General features: G+C 21.7%; 4 protein-coding genes and 1 non-coding gene across 9 annotated transcripts in view; 2 read left to right on the forward strand and 3 right to left on the reverse strand.

Annotated features, from left to right (window-relative positions):
* Positions 1-6,630, reverse strand: part of LOC122713968 (hexokinase type 2-like) — a 50,693-nt gene extending 44,063 nt beyond the window's left edge. The window contains exon 1 of the mRNA XM_043934856.1: positions 6,354-6,630. Coding sequence (XP_043790791.1) covers positions 6,354-6,407 — 54 coding nt within the window. The 5' untranslated portion in view covers positions 6,408-6,630. The remainder of the gene's footprint in view (positions 1-6,353) is intronic.
* Positions 6,631-8,270: 1,640 nt separating this feature from the next.
* Trnal-cag lies at positions 8,271-8,353 on the forward strand. Its single transcript has one exon. It is a non-coding gene; the product is annotated as a tRNA-Leu (tRNA).
* A 760-nt stretch (positions 8,354-9,113) lies between these two features.
* Positions 9,114-11,354, forward strand: LOC122713842 (BRISC complex subunit FAM175B-like). 2 transcript variants are annotated; one of them, XM_043934634.1, is made up of 7 exons: positions 9,114-9,208; positions 9,291-9,463; positions 9,633-9,723; positions 9,797-10,109; positions 10,184-10,324; positions 10,470-10,788; positions 10,914-11,354. In XM_043934634.1, the coding sequence occupies exons 2-7, from the start codon at positions 9,377-9,379 to the stop codon at positions 11,334-11,336; spliced, it is 1,374 nt and encodes a 457-aa protein (XP_043790569.1). In that variant the 5' UTR covers positions 9,114-9,208; positions 9,291-9,376; the 3' UTR covers positions 11,337-11,354. The 2 variants fall into 2 exon arrangements, with proteins under 2 accessions (XP_043790569.1, XP_043790570.1); XM_043934635.1 differs by lacking the exon at positions 9,114-9,208 and having other exon boundaries at positions 9,228-9,463.
* A 616-nt stretch (positions 11,355-11,970) lies between these two features.
* On the reverse strand, positions 11,971-15,126 carry LOC122713787 (Hermansky-Pudlak syndrome 1 protein homolog). 2 transcript variants are annotated; one of them, XM_043934555.1, is made up of 8 exons: positions 14,720-15,126; positions 14,157-14,422; positions 13,613-14,082; positions 12,915-13,542; positions 12,675-12,813; positions 12,507-12,620; positions 12,331-12,416; positions 11,971-12,254 (listed from the first exon to the last, which is right to left on the reverse strand). In XM_043934555.1, exons 1-8 carry the CDS (start codon positions 14,837-14,839, stop codon positions 12,077-12,079), a joined length of 2,001 nt encoding a protein of 666 aa, XP_043790490.1. In that variant the 5' UTR covers positions 14,840-15,126; the 3' UTR covers positions 11,971-12,076. The 2 variants fall into 2 exon arrangements, with proteins under 2 accessions (XP_043790490.1, XP_043790489.1); XM_043934554.1 differs by having other exon boundaries at positions 12,675-12,819.
* Positions 15,127-18,670: 3,544 nt separating this feature from the next.
* Positions 18,671-25,939, reverse strand: part of LOC122713991 — a 37,934-nt gene continuing 30,665 nt past the window's right edge. For all 3 annotated transcript variants that reach the window (XM_043934922.1, XM_043934921.1, XM_043934923.1), the window contains 2 exons: positions 23,745-23,976; positions 18,671-19,580 (listed from right to left, as the gene is read on the reverse strand). In XM_043934922.1, the coding sequence (XP_043790857.1) occupies positions 19,465-19,580; positions 23,745-23,976 (348 nt within the window). In that variant the 3' untranslated portion in view covers positions 18,671-19,464. The remainder of the gene's footprint in view (positions 19,581-23,744; positions 23,977-25,939) is intronic.

The raw sequence follows: 25,939 nt of genomic DNA on the forward strand, positions 1-25,939 counted from the left end.
TTTTATCATTAACCGAGAGTTTAATTCTGCATTTTTTAAATGAAATTAATCATAAGAATATCATGTAATTAATGGTATGATCAAATAAAAAATGATTTCATATCTGTGTAAAAATAAATTAAAGAAAAAAGAATACAATTTTTTTGTTTGAAATCAAATTTGTTTTTAAGTAAATCAACTTTGAAAATTTGTCAAGTATAAATAATTGACTATTTCTCAATTAAATACAAATAAATGCTAGATTAGATAGAAAATTATTCTACATACATCTAAAAAATAACTAACAAATTTTCAAACTAAATTTTTTTAAATAAAAAAGTTTTATTCTTATTTTATACGTTTATCTTTAAACTAATCTATTAGTAATTATTTTATTCTTATATAATTAGAAATTTATTAATTTTATTTATATTTGAAAAAATTTCAAACTTTACTTACTTGAAAACGAAAACTTAAATTTGATATTCTTTTTTTAGATATTTTTCATTTTTTGCAAATTCATCTTCTTTGTACCATTATATCATTAAACACTCTACATTTTCACTTTTGTATTCTTTATATTTTTCGAAATTTATTTGAATTTCAAATATTTTGATAAGAGATAATAAATTAATAGCTTTTTATTACACAAATAAAATTTTGATCTACTTTGATTTACAATTGATTTTTATATTTTTCTTAAATATGTCATTTAAATTTCGAATATTTCAACCAATGATAGCCGTTATTTTTATTGTTTTTGAACGAAATGAATATTAAATCTTTTCTGACTTTTATTTTTTTATCTAGTGAAAATAATATTGTTTTTGCACAGATATAATTATTTATATTAAATTATATTAAATAAAGAAAAAATTAGAAAGTTTTTAATTTCATTTAATTATTATCATATTTAATATAATAAAATGAATGACATTCAATAAATGATTTTGTATTGTATTTTAAAAATTATTCTGAAAAGAAAATTCCTAATTATTCAAATATTTTTTTAAATTTTAAATATGAAAAAATAAAATTTGATTGATAAAAGTATATGAGATTTATAAAATTTTTACTATGATCCTTAAAAATTGCTGTTATCATTCAATTATTAATAATAACACAATGTACAAATAAAGTTAATAATATTTTTATAAAATCATAAAAATTTTGATCAATCTTAAAATTTTAAAATAGTTAGGAAATGAGTTAATTGTTATATGGATTAATGGATTATTGGAATTATATTACATTGGAATAAGGATCTACATACACACTACATGTGCGTTTTAATAATTTTTTTATTTAAAAAGAAATCTTTTAGAAATATATAATTAGAATAAATTTTTGCAAAAAAATTCTTTATAATAAGAAACTCATAATAATATATTACAAATAAGATAAATAATAAATGATAAAATTTTTTATAATATATATAACTTTATAAACTAATACGAATATATGATAAAATTTTTATCAACCAATGAAGATATTGAATTTTTATCAGTATGAAGACACAATGAAAAAAATTAAAGAAAATATTAAAGGAATTAAATAGAAAAATAGTCATAATTTATAATTAGCTTATGAAGACATAACAAAAAAGATGAGTAAATTATTAAACTCATTAAATAAAAATATAGCAAACAAAATATAGAACAAAGAACAAAATTTTTATTCTAATTATTAGAAAAGGAAATTAGAATAAATCACTTTATCAAGTGCTATTCAAAATATGATATACTTGAAAATACGCATTGAAACAAGAACAATTTGGAAGACAAAAAGTTACGATTTATTCAAATTTTTAAAAGAAATCAAATAATTTAATAGAATATTATAAAATAACACATAAAAAATATCTTTTAAAGTATCACATGCGACGGTAAATTCATAATAAAAAAAAGAAAAAGAAAAAAGAAAGAAAGAAAGAAAAGAAAAAATAAAAAATGAAAAACATAATCCATTAGCATATCATAATATAATTAAAAATTAAATAATAAAATTTTTTTATTTCAAAACACATTATCAAAACACAAAAATAATAATATAATTAAAAAAAAAATGTAGAAGAAAAAACAAAAATACTAAAAAATTAATGTCATCAAAGAGGAGTAGAATAAAAGAAAATAGAAAATGGAAAATAAAAGTAATCGTCATCAACATACGATGACACAACTAAAAGAACATAGACATAAAGTATAGACATAAAAATAATAATAAGAGAAGAGATAATATATAATATCACTATCATATTAGAATATCCATTAAAAAGAAATTTATGAAAAGAATTACTTAACTTGAAGTTTCTCTTAAATTATCACATGAAAATACAATGAAAAAGATATAGCATATAATTGTAGAAATAATAGTTTATAAAGTGATCACATGAAGATGGAATAAAAATATAAAGAAGTTAAATGTCAATATGATAATACGATTAGAAGAAGAAAATAAATAACGAGATTTTTCAACACGGTTGCACGAGGACACAAGAAGCGTAGATGATTTCGAAGGTTCTTATGGCCATGTCACATGTGACATACTAGCGCAATCATTAAGAATGTGTTTTCACAGAGTACTAGTATCGTACAGAGCACGCGCGTTTATTCGCCAATTTTCATCTCAGCTTACTGACCTGCATCCTCGATATTTTTCAATGAAGACTCGTCAACGAAATCTTATCGTGATAAACTTAATGGAATTGCTATTTGCGCCATCTATATCGTGATTCTTATTTTTGAAAGAAGATTTATGATCGAGAAAATTTTTTTTTGAAATGTAATTTAGTTTTTCTATATAATAATTTTTTTAACGAAATAATTTTTCAAGTATGATGAAATAAAGATAATAATCTTATTAATTTTTTACACACAGTTTTATTAAAAAGAGATTATAATTAGAAATGTTTTTTCTTCATAAAGAATATAATAATATCTGTTAATTTTTGAATAAAAAAGAAATAAATTTTATATTTAAAAATTACAATTAAAATGCTTTTTTAAAAATAAATATTATATTTTTATCGACTTTCAATGATTTTAGGAGAAAATTTAAAAATGTTAATTTTAGAACTATAAATAATAAAAAAATTTTTTCGATTAATGGTATTACTATATATAAGTGTCAATAAATATTTTATAAAAAGTATACTATCTTATTAAGAAATTAGATTTTAAAAGAAATTTATAATTATCAATTTTATTTTTTTCAAAAAATAGATAAATAATTCTAGTGATAAATTTTTATTTTTATCTTAATTTTTAATTCAATTAAATTAAAATTTAATATATTCAATGATATCAGAATTTTTTTTCTATAAATATAATATTTTAAACATTACATACATTATTTAAATATTAATATATTAAGTATTAATTTTTATCTTTATATTTAAATAATATTTTTTCTTTTCATTTTATTTAAATAAAATTATTCTATACATTTATTTATTATTAAATATCCATAATTATCAATTAACAAATATAATTTCATCAATCAAATTAAATTAATAATTTTTATAGAATTAATATTAGAAACTTTTAAAAGTCTCGTAAGTTATTGTTTTTCATTATTGCCAAAGAATACAAACATTAATAAAATTTGTATTCATTTAAAATAAAAAACGAAATATTTTCTCAATTGCGTCGTTATTTATATAATAATCAATTCTTTATGTGTGAATTGCGTGAATACATGTAAATTTACGTTATGTAAAAATCATGAATGAAAACTAAAAATTATTTTATTTGATCCCTATTTCATCCTTTCTTCATTACAATTACAAAAAGCTTAAAATAATAAAATAAAATTTATTATTTTTAGAATTCTATAAACTTTCTGTTTCTTAAAAACTCAATTTCAGTAAAATTTTAAAATTAAATTCAAATTTATAAAATTTAATTTTAACTATAATTTTAACTTTAGTGAGATTTTAGATTTAATAAAATTTAATTTTGTATCCAATTTTGTATCATCAAATTTCTTATTAATTTTTAATAAAATTTAATGTCAACTCTAACTTTAATGAATGTTAATATTTAATGAATCTTTAAATCTAAAAATTTCAATTGTATAAATTTTATTTTTATAACAATATTTAATTTTAACTTCTAATTTTCCTTAGCTTCAATTCTTTTTAATAAAATCTATATTTGATAAAATTTTTAATGAAACATTAATTTCTAACTTTTATTCAAAATTGTACATTGATTCTACATATAAATTTTATATTTTTTATTTTAAAATTTAATATTGATTTAATTTATTATTAATTTATTATTATTATATTGACTTGTATTTTATTAAAAATTCATTTCATCACCAATTTCTTATTTTTAACAAAAAATTCAATATTAAATTCAACATTTGTTTCAGTTACAATTTTAAATGAGAGTTATATAAATAAAAATTGAGTAATTTTTTAATATTTTATGATACAATATGCGTATCAATGAGTAACTATTAAAAAACTCATAAGATGGAAAATTAAGTCGCAAATTTGTTATCGTGTCCTCATTCAAAATGGTCGTTGTCGCCAAAAGGGACGCGAGTTTGTTTCGTAATCGATAGCCTCCAACCGTGACACTCGCTCAATGTTGCGAGTTCAGTTGTTAAATCGTCATAATGATTTGTTTTTCATGCAACAAATTATTCTTTAATCTTTTCCCGAATTATAGGAATTGAATATTTCCTTTTTTTATTTAAATTAATTCAAATAAAAGTAAATAAATATGATTTAAAGTAAGTTTAGTTATATAATTATTTGAAAATTTATTGAATTTTTAAATTTTTACATAAATTATTTTAATAATAACAATTTGCATTTTGAAAACCATTTAAAAGATTAAAAATGAAAAATCCAAAAAGGATTGTTCCTTTCTTAATGTTCGTTTCTAATTATGAATCTTTATATGAAAATTTGTATTATATTTTATATTTATATATTTATTATATTATTTATTATTATATAAAATTTTCATTATCTATAAAACTTTACATAAAAGTTTATATATATACTTATATTGAATTTATATATCATTTATATATATATTTATATAATTTATTATATCATTTATCATTAAACAAAATTAACATTTTCATTATCTATAAATCCTTACATAAAAGTTATATGTATTTATATTTATATTTATTATATTAGTTATTATCATCAAATCAAATTTATCATAAGATGCAAAAATATAAAAAGAAAATATTTATTACAATATTTAGGAAATGAAATATCTATTTGAATTACATTTTGTTTTTTTTTTATATTTATAAAAATATAAATTTTATATATATATAATTATTCACAATTTATTAAATATATTTATATTTCTTTGAAGAGATTCGTACAAAACAATCATTATAATTTATGATTGTATTATGCAAAAGTCTTTATGTAAATTAAACATATTTATAGAAAAATATTTCCATATACTATTAAGTGTTGCTTCTTTATAGCTTTCTGACTCCTTATACGTGAATTTTTCAGAAATATTGCAGTAAATCGAATCTATTTACGTTTGTTTTTCAGTATATCAATTATCTTTTATTAAATTCTTTTCATTATATCATGATTATTATGTCATCATTATGTTATGATTATTAAACATAATTATACCTATATATTATACATTTTCTTTTTAAATTCTAAAGTTCATATTTTCAAACTATCTATTTATCTACGTTCCACTATAATAGCATTATTATTTTACTACATTATTATTATTATATCATTCTATTATATACCATAGTATTCAACTATAATATAATGTTAAAAATAAATGAAGATAATTTTAATGTAAACAATAATACTTGATGCAATAAAAATAATTGATATTAATATAAAATATTTTTATTGAATTAAATATAACACAAAATAATATTTATATCTTATCTTTAAAATTAAAATCAAGAAGTATACTGTTATTATATCATTCTATTATATATCACACATAGCATTCAGCTATAATGATAAATAATAATATTAAAGTGAAGATAATTTCAATATAAACAGTAATAATAAAAATAATTGATATCTGCGATTTTACGTTAAAGTATTTATATTTTTATATTAAAATAAATATAATACAGCACAATATCTTATTTGTCAAAATCAAAGAAATTCAAAGAGATTAATCCCCCATCTCATTAACCCATATCATAAAATTTCAATTAGAGAAATCTAAACCATTCAAACCCAAGATCGGATCAACAAAGCTCCATTCATCCGATCATTCCAGGATAGTTATCGATTGTTGAGAATTAATTAACAATCATTTTTGTTCAGCGTGCTACTTATGCAACAGTAGAAGAAAGTCAAGGTCATGAATCAAGAATGGACGGAAAAAATCATTCAACCGACTCACCTTTTGATCGATATGATCCCACTTTTCATTGTAAGGCCGCCTTTCTTCCGTCATGATACGTCACACGAGTCGACGGTCACACGTCGATGGAATGAGAGAGAAAAAAGATAAATATAATTTTTTTTCTCTTCCTTGAAACGCGAAGAAAACGATCAAAGACAAGATACGAAGAGAACAAGGAGAGTCTAACGAGAGAAGCAATCTCGACGTCCCTCTAGAGATCACTAAAGACTTACATCACGCGATTCTCGAATTCTACATTGAATCTGCATCGTGGCTAGAAATACAAGCGACTCGCGTGCGAACCAGGTGTATTTTAGGCGAGGCGAACCAAGCGAGCCGATTCGTCGACAACTGAAGTTTCTTTCGTCTATGAACGATGATTATGCATTCATTAAATAGATATTTTATTTCGGTTATAAAAATATACAGATTCTTATGATTTAGAATTCATTGAGAATTTATAATATTTTACTTATTTATTTATTTATTTTTTAATTTATAAATGTTGAATGATATTTTATGAATATTTTATAAATAAGTATTTTATATAATGTATATATAAATGTATTGAATAAGTTTCTATTACATAAAGTAAAAATTACTAATGAATTACTAATTTATTACTGACCACAGAAAGTTTTTTCATTTATGATTATTATGTATTTACCAAATGGAAATTTTATTTGAATTATCAAATTATATGTCATAGATTTTGAATTTTTCATTAAAATTTTTTCTTAAAAAGATTGAGTAAAATATATTAATATTATACATAAAGTGAATGAATAATTAAAATTAAATCAAAATTAAAAAATTACGTGAATTGTCTTAAACAATCGAGATTTTTGTTCTCTAAACTACAAAATAATTCCCAATCAATTTTAAATAATTTTTGTGTTGTTGTAGATGTCTAAAATTCAGCTCAAACTTTTAAATTGTAATGTACATTAAATATATATAGTATTTAAAATATTGTTTGTGCATTCTATTTTGATCATAACTAATATGATATTATGCTATATAGAGTAAAACATAGTCACATAGTTGTAAACTTCATTGGTGATTAAAATATATATATCATATGTCTGTATCTACATTACACATTTACAATTTAGATAATTTAAATCTTTGAATTTGAAGATTAAAGTCTTTAAAGATTTTAGCTCTTACAGCAAAATTCGAACCTAGAGAATTCTAGAATTTATAGTTTCAATAATTTTTGTAAATTATTTTAACAATATAAATAAATCATTTCAATAATTTAAATAAATTCTATTGAATAGCGAAGCTTTTTCGAAAATTTTTCGTAGATTACTAATTATTTCGAATATTTTCTGTTTTTTAAATAAAAATAAAAAATTCTAATAACTTAATTTATTAATTATTAAGATAATATATATATTACATATTATATGATTGACATTTCCTTGTATATAATAGCTTATATCTGTTTTTATAATGTAAATGCTAATAAATACTTAAGTTGTATATATATTTGCGCAATCTCAAACATGAAAGGATTAATGATGAAAGAAGATGCAATGTTTTAAAGACAGATAATAATAGATGATACTTCTTCATTTCATATTTTAAAAATATGTATATTGTAAGAAATGATTTTTATTTTATAATTCTTTTCATAGTCTCGCTATTAATTATCACATCTTTCAAAAATATTATTTTTGGTAATCAAAAAAACAAATATGCGAAAAAAAGAATATGATTTCAATACACAAATTAATAGTTTAGTAAATTAATAGTTTAATAATAATAATTTAGTAAATTAATAGTTTACCTGTTATTAAATTAATAATTATTGATCGAATAATTTTCCTTATATAAAGTTCTTTAGAAAATATTGTATATTATAGTTATCTGGATAATTTCTTATAACAAAATTGATTAACAAGCAATGTCAGGATGGCCGAGCGGTCTAAGGCGCTGCGTTCAGGTCGCAGTCCACTCTGTGGGCGTGGGTTCGAATCCCACTTCTGACAAATATTTTGTATATTCAAAATTATAATAAATTGTTATGAAATTGAACAATGAGAAAACATTTTATTTATTTTTTATAAAGATTTTACAAAATTTTATTATATAAATATTTAAATAAAAAAAATGCAGAAAAGTGATTATTTAATTGATTGTTTAATTTACATTTATGTAATATTTTAAATAAATACTGTAAATAATTTAATACTTACAGTTATCGTAAAATATTGACATCTTATAATGTTTATTCAAATTGATTTAATATATAAAATTTTTATATATATTTTATATATATTTTATATATTTATTTATATTCGTAAAAATAAATAGTTTACTGAAGGGTTATTGATAAAAATCACTGAAGAAAATATTTTTATTTTCAAATTTAAATTAATTTTCTTGTTTTCTGTTATGCCTGAGATTCCTACTATTTCCTGTCATATACAAATTACATTAGTTGATTATGAATTTATATGTATATATTTTTTTCTTAATTTAGAAATGATATAAAAAATGATATATGTGTACCATATATTAATTTAATTTATAATAAAGGAATTAAAAAGATATAAATGAATATGTAAGCAATAAAAAATTTTTATTTTGATTTTCGATTGTTTATTAGTTACATTAAATGATCTTTTATTTTGATGGAAATATGTGAAAGAATTTTTATTTTAGTGATTTTATAAAATTTATATTTGTAAAATATATCTTAATCTTTATATTGTAATCAATAATTATAGAATTATTTTAGTAAAAGATTGATTGTGACATAATGTCAACATAAACATTATAAAGCTATTTTAATATTGACGCATTAACTAACAATCGTAACAGTTCCATAGTGGAAATGTGTTGTAAAATCTTTTTAAATTTCTAATCATTATCTAAATTTGCTCTAATATTACAATAAAAGAACAACATGAATTATTGTTACAGATATATGTGTAATGCAGCAAAACTACGAAATATAACAATAGAAAATACAAGCAGAATTATAAGGCGGATAACAGTTAATTGTCAACATGGCGGATAGTGATTTTCTCATTACAATTTCAGGTCCCGCTTTGTCATTATTGTTTTACGAAAATGTTCGTAGTAGCGGAGATCAGGTGAGAAAGTTTTTTCTCTTCTTTGTTTATTATTAATAATTTTGTATTTTAACATGACAATTCGTATTTAAATTATGAAATTTAACATTTTAACCTCAATAAAATCTAACCTTATAAACAGGAAAATTGAAAACACTGTAAAAAAATATATTGATTTTTTATATTTTAGATGGGCTTTTTACTAGGAGAAACACTTGAATTTCATATAAAAACATATACAGATTTAGATAATCAAGTAGAAACAGTAAAAATATACAATAGTAAGTATACTCGATTGTTTATATTTCATTGACGCAAATTTTTAGCATTACAATAATATTTTGACATTTCTAGATATTGAAGCTGTTGTAACTTGTCCATTGCCTCATACTTTACATAATTCTTTTGGCAAAATTAATAAAGAGAAGTTAAAAGACTTTTTACGTGACAAGAGTAAACAAGTGATAGGTTGGTTTCATTTCAGGCGAGATGTAAGCTTGGTGCCTACATTCAGGGATAAATTATTACATAAAGAATTTGCCTCGTATTTTTGTAATGACAATGGTTCTAAAAATGAGTTTTTTGTTACTTGTTTATTAAGTTCTTCAACAAGTAATGAAGGGGGAACTTATAAATTCAAACATGTCTTCTTAAGACATAAAAGAGGGTATGTTTTTCAATGAAATTTTTATATATAATGCTTCTTTAAGAATTTTATTTTTGTAAATAATTTGATTACAGAACATTTGAACCAGTTCCTTTACGGATAAGTAACTTAGGAAGTAATTCATTTGCACATGAAGGTTCAGATTATAAACCTACTCCTACCAAAAAATCATCTGATGTTCCAGATATATTTACTAAATTTATAGAATCTTTAAAGTAAATAAATAATAATATAATATAATATATAATATAATATAACATGTATATATAATATATTTACATAGAGATACAATTTGAAATTTTTAATATTCACTTATATATTGGAAAATATTCTTTATTAATTGAAATTATTTATTTTTAGTTTGGATTTAACAAAGACATCTGCAGTTGAATCTGCTATCAGTATACAAAAAGCAGCTGAGCAACATTTGAGTCAATTAATACCAGAATTATGTAAATCTGATCTTGAAGTAGCAGAGCTTGAAAAACAGGTTAAGGAATTTATGTTTAGCAAAAAGGCAAAAGTTAATGGTAGTCAAACTTATGAAGTTAAAAAAGATGAAATTAATGAAAGAAAACCAAAGTCAGAATCTTCAGATGAATCTTCAGATGATACTTATCAGGAATGTCGAACCAGGAATGTAGATCCAGAAATATTCAAGGATCATTCTATTGCAACTGTATGTATATGTAATTTATGTATTATAATTTAAATTAATTTTGTTTGTTTATAATAAATTAATATATAAGTAATTTTGTATTTTTTAGATACATAATTATGTACATAATTATTATTTTATTTCAGAGTCAAAGTACTCATAAACTTAGAAATACAATGTATATTGAAAAGAATATTAATCAGAACAAATTAAAAAAGTCATCTACCACAAGCATAATAAATAGTCCCAGTCAGGAACCATCACCATTTCTAAATTCAGAAATAACAGAAAATGTATTTAGTAAGAACAAACGTCTTTCCAATATGGAGTCAGAAATTGTGAAAGAATCAATTTGTAAAAGTGACACAAATATGAGTGGTATTGGAAGAGGTAGAGGCAAATCGATGCACGATGTTTATTCAGGATTAAAAAAAGCTAAAAGGACTTCAGGTTCAGAATCATCTGAGACAAATAATGTACAAAATACTTCTTTGCAAACATCTTATAGTCAAGTTACGAAGAAAAAGGTAGACAATGTTCGTAAATTGGATGTAACTGATAACCATTAAATAAAAGTGGTTCTTATATCTTTAGTTTACTTCAAAAGCTTTATAACAATTTATATTTAAATTTTGGAACATTTCCTGCAAAAAAAATCAACAAAAATTTTAGCGCTTGTGCTACATTTATTATGTGTGTGGTGCAATGTAAATATTTATATATTTTAAAATATAAATTGACTATATACTATGCACATTGTATAATATGGAAGATCGTGGTTCGTTTCTAGTAAATTTTAATCTTATAAAGATATAAAAAAACGGTATTGTATGATGTTCGTAATATCGAATGTGTGTATTATATGAAGTGGAGAGGCATCATAGACTGAAGTATCGAATAGGTTTTAATACGCATTTTTCGAAAATTTTATATTTAAAAAGTATACTATCATTCATATTATTTTTTGTACTATTTTAATAACAAATCTATCCAAATATATTTACAATACTTTATATTTTTAAATTAATTATGAAGTTCGGAAAAAAAAATATTTCATTTTTTTTTTTTGTAGATTTTTTAAGTTGTGTCATTACATTTTTAAGTATTTAATGTATAAAATAAATACAATAGTTTTCATCATTATTTTGTATAAATAACATATTAACATGTTGCATATATTAAATACTTGTAAATAATTAAAATTTTCATAAATAATTTTTTTTTTTAGTATTATAATGTATTATAAGATATTCGCGCAATAAGAACTTCATTTTTTTTATTTTTACACAAGTATTTTAAAGGAATGTTATTACAATATATCAGCTGGATTATTTGGAACACCTGTAACTTCCCATATTGTTGCTGCAAGTCTTCTTGAATGTTCTAATACACATGAAGATGTTGCCAATCCAAGATGAACACAATAAAGTTCATAAATTCTGATTTTATTGATGGATAGTTTAGGGAAACATGTCTCGGCTAGTTTTCTAATCAACAAAATTGTATAATACATAAAGTAAAAAGCCACATGAAAACAAATATTTAAGTATAAGTAATACAGACCTGTAATAATCGCCACAAATTATTCCTGGTACTGGAAAATTTTTCATTATATGATTCAAATAAACTTTATATTTTAATGGTGATCCCTAAAAAATACATAATAATAATAATAATAATAATAATAATAATAATATCAATGCTATGATTTTACACACACTTTAAATTTGTTTACTCACAGAACTATCCTCAAACCATAAAAAATAAGCATAATTAAATGTTGTATCCTTCCACATAACTGATAAATGTCCTTCTTCTAAATGTATTCTGCTTTGTTTAACCATATTCCATATCTGCAAAAGTAAATTTTTAAATAATTCATTAATTTTTAATTTTCAATAAATTACCTTTTTTGTTGTAAGAGCAAGAGTTTCAGGATTTGTGAAATCTAATGTTGGAGCAGTCAATCTATGAGTGATTCTATCTATGTAGATAAAATGCACAAGGCCTGGAAATTCTTCTAGATATTTGTTGATTGTTAGGGAAGTTCTCGTAGATTACATGGCATTAAGGAGGTATATTTGATTTATTAGGGAAAATAAAAAAAAATAATACAAATGTATATATAAGTGATTACGAAAGGATATGATCCAAGAGTAAAATTTTTCAATGCTTTTACTTTAAGAAAATCGCTAAAATCATTTAATTTTTGTCGAACGAGTTTTCCTACAGTTGTAAGTACATCAACACCTTGTTTTAAAAAATTTTTATCGAAACATGTTAGTCGATATAATTCTTTTAAATTATCCATAAATCCAGAGGTATTTGATTCAATTTGAAGAATAGATTCTGAATCTCGAGATTTTAATAAATCTATATATTTTTTTCGAACGAATTCCCATTTTGTCTGTAATCTTCTTTGACACATATCAATATCATTACTGATATTAGCTCTATTTTTTTTAATTCCATCTAATGTTTTTTTCATTGCTAAGTCAAAATTTTCAAATGCTGGTCTTAGTTCATCGATATCTCTTTGGAGTTGCAAGCCATTTATAATATTTAAATAATGAAAACTATCATATAATCCTGATGATGTAGCAAGATTAGTAATTTCCACTATCATTATAAGATTAATACCATCTGCTAATTCAAAAATGTGAACTGCATTAGCTGTATAATCATGTTCAGTTCCAAGTAAAATTAAATTACTATATAATTCATCATCCATTAATGAATAAAGACCTTCGTTGATAGAAGATTCTCTTGATCCTCCTACAATAATAACATATTAACATATAACATTATAACAAATGAATATTTTATAATAGTAAAAAAACCATACTAAATAAATTTGTAATATCTTCTGAAGTAGGATTTGCAAGCTTTGTTCCAAAAGTTATTTGCTCCTCTTTAGAAGAACTGTTTTCAGGTAAAAGAATGTCAATGCAATCATCATTGTTATTATTTATTCCAGATTGACTATCCCCTTTTCTTCTCTGATTAACTACCCAACACATAAGCATCATCAATAATATATCAGAAGCATATAAATCATGAGCATTTTTACTAGAATACAATGAAAGAAATTTTTGTTCCACTAATATCAAGATGTGTACATTAGAAAATTCAGATTGTGCCTTTAATTTATCACAAGCATCATGCAATACTTTTAGTATTGCTACACCTAAGTCTGTATTTATTGATAACTGTTCTATTGCTTCTGTAAGCATACTTTGTTCACAATTTCTTAAATGTATCCATGCATCTAATAAACTAGAAACTAAACAGACTTTTTGTCTGTTTATCTTTAATCTGGAAATAAATTATTTATTATAATATCATATTTTTTGTTATAAACAAATTTTCTAAATATTATTTTAACTTACACTGCAACATCTGGTCCACAAACATGCCTTACGATTGCCACATATACTCCTAATGTTCTTTTCATTAATTCTACTTCATCCATAGATATATAAATGAAAGTATATCCCATAAATTCATCAAATACCATATTTGTACCATCATGACATCTCATTGAAGTATAAGAATTTCCAAACTGAGAAGCCATTACATGTTGAGATGTAACAATAGGTGAAAATAATTGCATTATGATATTTGGATTTAAAATTGAATCCTCATTATTTTCATCCTGTATAAAATATATAAAAATATATTAATAATTTTATAATATTAATTAATATCATAAAATAAGGATTTTAGTATTATTAATATTATAATATAATGACTAAAAGTTTTTTAAAAAAATATTCATAAAATTCAGTATAAAATATATAATTTAAATATAATATATAGTAGTAGTAAATAATATAAAATACTTAAACTTTAAATATAATATTATAATTTTTTAATTATCATAAAAATATATCATAAAAATCTTGTACTTTATACAATTTGAATTTTGTAAAAAATTTTAAAAAAAACTTACCTTGATTTCAGAAATCAATCCTTGAATTTTAGCTAATTTTTGTATATGATTTGCAAATTTTTTATTACATTTCATAAAAAGAACATCATTTAAATGATCGAAAATTAAAATACCCTTCATTTTATAATTTAATTATTTTTATCACTCTGTGATGCTATTAATCGATATTTATAAATGCATTAATATTTATATTCGTGTTAATTCGATTTATGAAATCATTATTAAATATCAAACAATTATTTAATATTTTTAGTTATATATATCTAATCATTTCAATGACTTTTCGTATACAACTGCTTTTGAAACTTGCTTAATTAGATTTGCAATACAAAAATATAGGCGATGAAGTTGATTATCTACTTTATGTACTTATGTCGCCTTTCAATTCTACGCTAGATGTCCCTTAGTTGAAGATTGTTCTGCGCATAATTCGAATATATGTATACAAATAATTTTATCAAATAATTTTTTAAAATTTGTATAAATTTTATATCTTATTTTTTTAATACTTAAATATTATTAAAAAAAAATTTTATATTATACAATATGTTATTTAATTTTAATTAAAAAATTTATAAGATAAATGTTATTAATATATATTACAAACATATAATTTATGTATGTATGTATATATAGTAGCGAATAATTTTTTATTTATTTGATAAATTGAAAGTAGAATGAAATTGAGATAAAATTCAAAATGAAAATATAAATACTAATTATCTATATTGCTGGACTTAATATACTATTATTTCGATTTACAAAATAAAATAATTATTTTAAAAAAGAAAGTAATACTTACCATTATATAGTTGCATAGTTACAAATATCATTTAATTGCAATTTTGATATAAGAATATTTTTTATTTTTATCAAGAAATATATTCTTTGAAGAGGTTAACAAAATTTTAATAAAATGTAAAGATATAAAGAATCAAACTTTTATTTTGATAAAAATTCAAATAAACAAAGATTTGTTTTAGTAATTATTTGCACAGCACACACACATAAAATTTGAAAAATCGATTTAACAAATGACAACAGCTGCAAAAAATTTAAATAAATATTTTACAATATTAAAATAAAATTATTATTTTTTAACAACAAGTAACATATATTTAGTTTTTTCCGTAATTTGAAAAATTTATTTTTATATCATTTTAATAAAATCGTGCCTTAGTTTTGAACTAATTGTAGATACAAGATTACAATTGTTAAGATTTTTTTGCGAAGTGCTTTTGTTAAATAAAAAAAAAAATATATAAATATGTAATATGAAGATTCATATAAATACAATAAACTCTTGATTTTAAGAATTAATAGAACAACAGTTAGTAATTATTTAAGAATTCAAACTTTCAAGTCAATATCAAAGTTATAAAAAAGATCATAAAGATTATCAAATTTAAGATTTATGAATTTGCCTTCATAAAATCGAGAGTTTATTGTAATTTTCAACATCATTTTCCAACAAAAGTAATTTCAGCTTATTTAAATAGAAATAATATTCGTATCTAACTTCACCATTATTGATTATTCAACACTCGAATTACTTGAACAAGTATTCATTTAATATTCCCTTAAAAGTGACAACACAGTCCTCAGTATATATGTTATATTCGACTAGATTATATTATATAGGTCTTTCTACTAATTTTTTTTTTTTTTTTTTTTTTTTTTTTTTTTATATATATTTTTACCTATTTGGCATCCAGACGAAGACAAAACTGCCTGGAGCCTCTAAATACACATGTATAGTGTATCTAATATCGCATATCAATAGAAATAATCTCAATTCTCAATGGCCAAGTCAATTGGACACTATAATTACAATACAATAATAATTGCAATAACTTTCTAGATCTTTTTCTTTTCTTACATGCTACTATTTTGAAAGTTTCATATAAACCCTGCTAAAATTTTTTTTCATTTATAATGTTAAATCATCCACTGGCTACCTATAATTGTAATTCCAATATTCAAAAACAATTAGTTTCATGATATTTTTCAAATGAAACAAATTTTGTTTTCAATATATGATAACTACAATTAATTATAAATAGAATTGTTCGTTTATCGTTTTAACTTCAAAACATAAAATATAGAAAAAGTATAGGTTATGTGCGTTGAAAGTCAAAAGTAGTCTTGATAAGTTTTAATTAACTCGTTGATATTTGTGCAGAGTGTGAACTGATATCACAATATTAAAAAAATACTTTCGAGTTTAAAAGTGAATCACACTAAACATTCGAAGTACCGACAAACATGTCTTCTTTTCTTGTTTGCATAAAAAAAAGATTCTTAATCTATGATTATTCTAGTTTGTTATTTATGATCAGGCCTATACATTTGGCGCATCGTCAGCGCTTAATTATGATTAATTTTTATTCCGAAGATTTGCATTTTCTCATATTTAATAATACTTGCAATTTATATGCTATCTTTATTTTTCGATAGCATTGAAATGCTATTGATAAAAAATAATTTGTGCAAAATAAATATAGACTAATAACAACAACAGCAACAATATAAACTTAGAGATTTCTTTCGATGCAAGACAATGTAATGTCAAAAAAGTTACTTAATAATACATAATAATAATACATTATTCTTTAGTAATTTTTATGAATAATATTTGAATAATATTTGAATATTTGAATATTTGAATATTTTAAGTATATTAAATATATTAATTTCAATATTATTATAGACCAAAAACTTAAATAATCAATAATATACGTTCAAATTATATAAAATATTCTAAAATATATATTTATTCAAAGTAAATGTTGGTATTTCACTTTTGCAAAATGTTTATATTAAAAATTATACTGCACTATATATTATAAAAACACTGTGTTGTTTTTAATGTTGTTTAAATATATAAGTACCATCAATTTGTTAAATATGATACTGTCTAAAATTTTACGAAGTAAAGTTATATAAAGTGACACTTGTTGACATTTTTAAAGTGTATTATAATATTATAAATGGAAGCATAAATTAATTAATAATTATATTCAAGATTTAGAATCGTAATAATAATATTAAATAGCAACAATGCTTAGGTTAAGTTATCTTGCATAATTCTTATAGATTTTTTTCTATGGTTTCTCTTCTTTTTACTAATTCAATTTAATATCTTTTAAATAATGAAATTAAAAAGAGAATAATAAATTAAAAATAAATAATATTAATAATGAAAATTGTGAAATACAAAAGATAATATTTTTCATTATTATATAAATTAATTATAAACTGTATTATAACTCTAAATAAAATATTTTATTACTATTTATCTCTCATAGCTGGGTGATCAAACCATCATTAAAAATAATGCCTACGTATCAATTGACTTCAAACATGCACGCTTGATTTTTTAATTACTTAGAGAAACCAGAAACATTCTAATTTAAATAATAAGAAAGATAATCGTTTTGATCAATTATAGGCCTTCCTATTTATGTAATTACATAGCAATCGATTATTTTATCACGCGCTTATTCAAATATCCTAGGCTCGGTTGCGTCAGACTACAATTTTGTAATTAAAGCAAAGCTTAATTTTCACAAAAATTTTTTGAATTTGAACACTCACTCATAAATATATAAAATATTATAATAATGAATATGAATTCTTTATCAGTAAAAATAAAAAAACCAATAATATTATTTTATATATGACAAAATGGAAATTCTCGCGTATTAGTATTTATATAAATATCCATTATTTTGTATCTTGAACAAAAATATATATATATATATGTATGTATATATCAATAAAATATAATTTCTTTTATTTTTAATTATATTATATTCATGAGTGAGTGTAATAAAATTTCTTTTTACAGCAATGCATCTTATTCATCTAATTCATTATTTTTTGAATAAATTCTAATTTGTAAGAAAAAAGCGGCATCTTATATATAAATAAAAATATATACTATAAATAAAAATGTGTACTTTTTGCATTTTTGCAAAAAGTAGGCAATAATTTCATCAATTATTTTTCTATTTTGAAGAATAAATAATCTTAAAATTTTATATGAAAAATCAATGAAATAGATGTCGCTTCTTTTGTCATAGAGCATATATGTACAATTTTTAATGTTGTCGTGAGCATATTGCATTTAAAATTGTGATATACTGGCTGCTTATTAAACAAATATGTGTGTTTATGACACACATATTTTTAGTTCACTTATTTATATCTATAAAATATCAAAAGAAATAAAATTATTTAATAATACTTTTTTTTCATGATTTTAAGCCTCATAATAATATTTTGATTTTGCAACAAAGATTTTTTCATTTTCTCTGAAACAAAGAACATTCAAACTATTTGAAAAGCAACATAAGATAATCTACAAATCTTTTTCAAGTCGTATACTTTTCGTAAATACAACTCACGACTCTTAAAACACGAAACATTCGAAATTTTTTTCACATCAACAACTCAAATGTGAAATATCTTCTTCATTATCAAGTCAATCTGTTTATCAATTTCTATATGATTCTTCGAAAAATTATTTCTTTTCGAGATTTGCAACTCGAGAAATCGTTTCGATGAATCGCGATCATACGTAAATTTGGCGAGGAGTTTTTAAGTATCCTTTCAACGTGGACACACTTTTCTGAAACAATTTGGGAACTTTTATAGGTATTTTAGCACCAACAAAGCACGCTTCGCGTTCTGAACGTGAAAAACCATTTCGATCCGGCCGCGGATCGTGACATATTTGCATCTTATTCACTCGACATCAGTTGTACGCTGTCATCTGCCGATCTGTGAAGTCGTCGAACGTCTGATAATGAACGAATCGGCGTTGGATGTAACAACGAGAATGTGTGCGAGTGGCGATCTGAAAAATTGCAACAAAAATACAATGTTTTTATCAACACGATGTTATTAAATTGATTTACTGATATTACTATGATATTATTATGATATTTTATTTTATTTAAAATTTCAAAAAAAAATTGAAAAAAATAAAAATAAATTTAAAATTTTATTTTATAATACCAAAAATTATTAATCAATTTTTATATTTTCTATTATTATTTTTATATTTTATATTTTATATTAGAATATTATTCAAAAATATTAATTTATTTTTAACTTTGAATTTCGAAATTGAATTAATTCATTCTCAAAATTGCATTTGAATATTCGAGTTATTTTAATTAAATTTTATTCTCTCGAGAATAAAATTTACAAGAAAATAAAGATCAAAAATATATAATTAATTATAAATGAAAATTAATTAAGTGAAGATTTTTTTAATTTATAAAATAAGATATTTTAATTTATAAAATATTGCATAATATTTTAGAATTAATATATTAAAAATTAATTCTTTTTTATAAGTTATAATATATTATTTTATTATTTTAATATAAAATTAAAATTTATTAATTAATATAAATAATAAAATTTGTATGCAATATGTTAACGAAATAAATTTTAAACATGATATAAATAAAACTGAAACATGATATAATAACTGCACTTTATATGATTGTAAATGCATTTTGCATCAATATATTGCATGTTCAATAAACTGCATGTTTTTAACATGTTTGTATTTATTCTATTTTTATTTTAATAGATCTTGTTATATGGTTATATTTTATGTAATTAATAATTTTAAAAATATATACGTTATAAATAAATTAATAATATAATTTGTATATTAACAATTTTTCATTGAAGAATAATAATTATATTATGATTATTCTTTTAAATTCAATGTAAAATATAAAATATAACTGTCTAACTAACATGTTATGTTTCATTTGTAAATTCTTACGAATTAATTCCTCTTCATTGTTAATGTGTTTTTTAAACATCAAAGTATAGTAAGCGATCAGGGTTATTGCCCCAGATAAAAAAATATGATGCTTCACGTGCGTGCATATGAATGAACAGGATAAAAAATCGCGCAATGCGACAAGTTGAGGGGTGATTAGATCAGTCACGCGCATTTTCAGTACTGGCGGTAAATCAACCAACATGAAAGAACAAAGGAAGTACTGACGATCATGTGTCACGCAGCATTGTCAAAAAGTTTTATTTTATCTTAAATTGTTTTAATCTTTTATATTATAATTTATATTTTTATTATATTTAACAATATATATTTTTTTTATTTATATTTTTTATTTTATTTATATTATTAAATATCACAACTTGCGTCAGTACTTTGTTATATAATTATTAAAAAAATTGATAATAAATAAAATTCCTATTATATTAAAAAAAATTAAAATAACAATATAATTATATGATAAAATGATAACACTATTCATGATATAATTAAAACTATTATACAATATTTATATTAATATAATTAATTCAAAATAGATGTCAACATGATTTAAATAATAATATAGATCATACTAATATAATATTAATTAAAATTCAATTAAGATGTTCGTATTATATAACATAATATCAAAAAATAATAAATATTAATACTAATGCAATAATAATACAACAATATAGAGTTAATTAATATTATCTAACATTACTATAATATCACTACTAGCACAATTTCAATTATAATTCAACGATCTGTGAACATTTCGAGCATCCTTTTCAGCAATTCAAATCACAAGTTATCAAGATCTGAATCAAACCGGAAATAACCTTCAACAAAATCAAGTATCAACTAAACAATCTAAATGAAACTCGGTATAAATTATCTTTTAAAAAATCTAATTCCTTCATAATAATAATAATAATAATAATAATAATAATAATAATAATAATAATTTTAGGTCAAATTTAAATTAACTGAAAGCAGATTGCATCATAAGGGGATGGAAATATTTTTCACCAGTTGAAGAGCCGATCGAAAGTCAAGACACGCCCACCATGCCATGAACCATTAATTTATGCGGGTTAAAAATAAGGTGAAATCGATTGCATCTATACTTCTGTGAGCGTGGCAAGCATCAAGGTCGCAAGATAAGTGTCCACCGCGAATATATGAATTCATTAATGTTCCAAAGAAACCTATTCCCTGATTTCCATATTCATCTGCCATATTGCCCATAGAACTCTTAAGCCGTATTTTCAAGAATTCAAGAGTGTTCATATATGAATTTGTGTGGATATATTAATGTAATGGATCGAAAGATAAATGAAATATAATTATTAAGTATAAGAATTGTTAAAATATGATAGGATATAAAATATAAGAATCATAGTAATATAAATTAAAATTTTCAAAATTCGAAATATAATCATATATCTAAAAATTGAAAAAATTTAATTCCTTTTGAATTTATTGCTGCTGTTTGCATTTGCATTACCATGATTCTCATAGAGTTTGATTATAGAGTTGATTATTATTATTATTATTAAGAGATTATAACAAGATCACAAATTAAAACATAAACGATTAATATAAACAAACTCAAAGTTAAATCTTGAATCTTATATTGCAAATGCCATTTATAAATTGGATATTTGAAATTTTTATATAGTATTTTGTATGAAATAAAATCTACTTTTCTTTTAATTTAATGATGATACAAACTAAAAATGAAGAAGATAATATCAGTAAGAATAAAAAAATGATGATATTTAAATTTATAAATATGAATAAGAACTGAAATATGATTATGAAAAAGATTAGGATTGATCATAAGTAATAATAAATTAAATAAAAAATTTTAGTCGATCAATACCTATAAACATTATTATATTGATAGACTGATCAATTGTATATGTGTGTACATGTATATAAAACTTAAGGTACTTATGTGAGAAGAGTTTTATCTGTATTCTCTCCGCGTTAAAAAAGATGCAGATTCTATTTAGATGGATCTATATAGAGTGACCTTGGATATAGCCTTGATGCCTCCACCTATCGATTTTTCTTTATGAAATTCTAATGAGACACTCGATTTATTTCAATTTACAAGTGGCTTCGATTTTGTCCGTTCCGCTTAATTCATTTTCCGTGTCGTGTGTCATTTTGGGAATTAAAATATGGCAATTCATGTGTGATGTATAATTAATAATCCATGTATACTTTTACGTGAATTAAGATATTTCCATATATGACTATGATTCGATTATTTGCAAATTGTGGATGTTTATGGAAACTTATGCTTATAAACATATCTATATTTATGTTTTTATAATCTTATCTCTAATTATTATATAATCTTTTTTGCTGATATTTTGATATTTTAAAGATGACATTTTTAAATAATGTTAGCAAATCTAAATAAAGTACTATTTTAAGAATAGAAGTATTATTAATAAATTAATTAATTAAAAAAATATTAAGAAATAAAATAATAAATATCAAACAATAGGAATATTCAAAATAAAAAATGTTAGATATCGATATATATTAGATGGATCATCAATAAGGATAAACAAATTTTAAAATTATCAATATGTTCTAAAATTTATGAAAAATAATAAAACCTTACTTTTCATATAATATAAAAATTATAAAAATTGTTCAACCTATAACCAAATCACGTTACTAAATCTTCTTCTATTTCCATTCTGTAATAAAGTAATCACACGCGATTTTTTTGCTATAGTTATACAATACGGATAACAAATGGCGAAATCAAAACTAAAGTAATAGAACCAATAAAATTTCCATTAACGTCATGTGGCGAACAACGATCAAATAATCTCTTTCTCTCTCTCTCTCTCTCTCTCTCTCTCTCTCTCTCTCTCTCTATATATATATATATATATGTATATCGATTATATATAAGAAACTAATATTTATTAAAGCATCAGACCACTGCTAAAGACAAGCATCAAGCTTACGTTACCATAAATGTATGTTATGTATCTAAAGCACGCAAACAATATCTACTAAAAGAGAAAGCTATCAACTATATATATTAACTATACATATTAGCTACACACATATATATATATTTGTAGCTAATATATAAATCTATATGTACTTGATATAGTCTACATGGAAATAAGAATTTTCGTTTCGATAAAGACAAATATAATATTTAGTCGTTTGGGCTCGCACCTCTAATATCCGTGGATGGCTCACTTTTGGACAGTTCGTGATCGTTGTTGCGACACGAAGTCGTCTTCGAAGGGCTTTTATAATGCGCCAACACATCGTTCTTTCCAGATGTAGTTTGATTCTGATGGGGGAAATGAAAAGTCGTACTGTGAGGCCACGATGCGGGCGGTGGACTTCTGACCAAATGTTCATGCACTTGGGCTAAAGTTAAAGGGTCGGTGTCACCCAATTCCTAAAAAAAATAAGCGTTTCAATCGTACAAAATAATAAAAGTTACCTATATACTATTGTGAAAATGAGAATTAATATTTTTATACTATTTTGTATGTTATACACATTATATTATAACTTAAACCAAGCTAATTTAATTAAAATCTAAATTATAACACGAACGTTATTGTACTTGATGTGAAAATGATAATTAATCTTTATAGTTATTTTACGCGTATTTTTTATATATAAAAATTCTTAATATAATTTAAATATAATCCATCATAAATCTCATTAATATATTTTGTTTAAAAATATTTTTATATTATTAGACAGTGTTTCACGAATTAATGATAAAATGATATCAAGAATGAAAAATTAGGGTACAATAAATTGAGATAATTGAAGTTATCACCCTCTTGAATAGAATATTTATGACTGCACTCGAGAAGGGATGAGAATAAAGTAGATAAAGTATCAGTTAAGTATGCTTCGATCGATGACCATTAGTTTGTCGATAAAAAGGGAATGTGTGTATATCTACCTTGGGGTGGAAAATTTTACGTTAATTGTAAACTGGGAAGTATTGAACATAGCAATATAAAGGGAAAAATTAGACGGATATATATCATATTAATATAGGAATAAAAGTTTATTCGAGACAAATCTTGAAGGGTTGCCTATTAACAGACGCAGGTTAAATTAATGCTTGTTTACCAGACAAAATCTTCTTTTGTATATGATTCTATTAAAAGCTATTTAAAATAAATCCATATGACATATAGAGTTTCCGTAATCTTAATCCACTTGTTGAAAATAAGATCATCTGTAATTGGATTTATTAGCTTAATGTTTTGTTGTTTCATAAAATTTGTACTTATTTATGTTCAGTAGTACGTTATTAAATGTATACTATTCATAGTTTTTTTTATTTTAACGGAGAATTGATTTATTTTACTCTTTAATGTTATTTTTAATTTTTACTTTTTTTCTTATATTATAATAATAATATTTATTAATAATCAAAATCTATATCTTTAGATATTCATTGATATGTGTTTAAAAATTTCTATATTTATAACATTTATATATTTTATCATAGTGTCATAAAAATCAATAAATCTTATATATATAACCATTAAAACCATTAAATAACCATTAAAAAAAATGTATTTTCTTATAATTAAAGCAACGTAATTTCTTTAGCCTTTATTTACTTTCCAATAAAATTTATTAAATAAGATGTCATGCTTTTAAACTTTTAGTTTCTTAATATTATTATTACTATATAAATTTTATTAAGAGATACCTCATATGTCTAGTTACCAATTTATATGACTTATATGTAATTTGATATTTTATTAGAATTATATAGTTAAATATTACAATAATATTTCTTTGATCTTAAGTTTGAAATTATTTATTTTTTGGCATATTTTTCATGTCTGCAAAATATCATAATATCAATATAATAGTATAATAATTAATATTATTTAATTATTTCTTTAAATCTTCTAAAATATTTTGCTAAAATTTGTTTAATAAAATAAAATTCTTAAATAACATTTTTAAGAATCTTTATAAATGATATAATATTATTTTTTCATAATTTCAAAATTTAGAACTTTCATTAAGATAATATTTAATCATTAAGAAAATTTTAAAATTTTAAAATAAAATATTTGTGATATTTTTATGCGTTTATCATTGGTTCTAATCCATTCTCGATTAGATAACTATTATTACTTACATTTAATTAAATTATTATCTATTTTTTATCTATTTTTGTACAATTAAGTATATATTTTATTAAGAAATAAAATTATCATTATCTCTAGAATATTGTAATTGATTATATTTACGTAACTGATTAAATTTTATCATCGACTAGATATAGAATTTATCATTTAATGCATTTTTGTTTTATATAATTTGATTCTGTCATTATCACAATCGAAATAATATGTCAAATAAATGTCACTCAC

Source organism: Apis laboriosa, unplaced genomic scaffold, assembly GCF_014066325.1.
Source record: "Apis laboriosa isolate Shangri-la unplaced genomic scaffold, ASM1406632v1 scaffold26_cov146, whole genome shotgun sequence".
NCBI classification, from domain to species: Eukaryota; Metazoa; Arthropoda; class Insecta; order Hymenoptera; family Apidae; genus Apis; species Apis laboriosa.

What these genes read in the sequence shown, in the direction of transcription:
- LOC122713842 (XM_043934634.1), top strand. Translation starts at nt 9,377, where the DNA reads ATGGCGGATAGTGATTTTCTCATTACAATTTCAGGTCCCGCTTTGTCA. An exon ending in AACAGTAAAAATATACAATA is followed by an intron (nt 9,724 to 9,796) that starts GTAAGTATACTC and finishes TGACATTTCTAG; the next exon opens with ATATTGAAGCTGTTGTAACT. An exon ending in AAATTTATAGAATCTTTAAA is followed by an intron (nt 10,325 to 10,469) that starts GTAAATAAATAA and finishes ATTTATTTTTAG; the next exon opens with TTTGGATTTAACAAAGACAT.
- LOC122713787 (XM_043934554.1), bottom strand. Translation starts at nt 14,839, where the DNA reads ATGAAGGGTATTTTAATTTTCGATCATTTAAATGATGTTCTTTTTATG. An exon ending in AAAAATTTTACTCTTGGATC is followed by an intron (nt 12,820 to 12,914) that starts ATATCCTTTCGT and finishes CATGTAATCTAC; the next exon opens with GAGAACTTCCCTAACAATCA. An exon ending in TTGCTCTTACAACAAAAAAG is followed by an intron (nt 12,621 to 12,674) that starts GTAATTTATTGA and finishes TTACTTTTGCAG; the next exon opens with ATATGGAATATGGTTAAACA.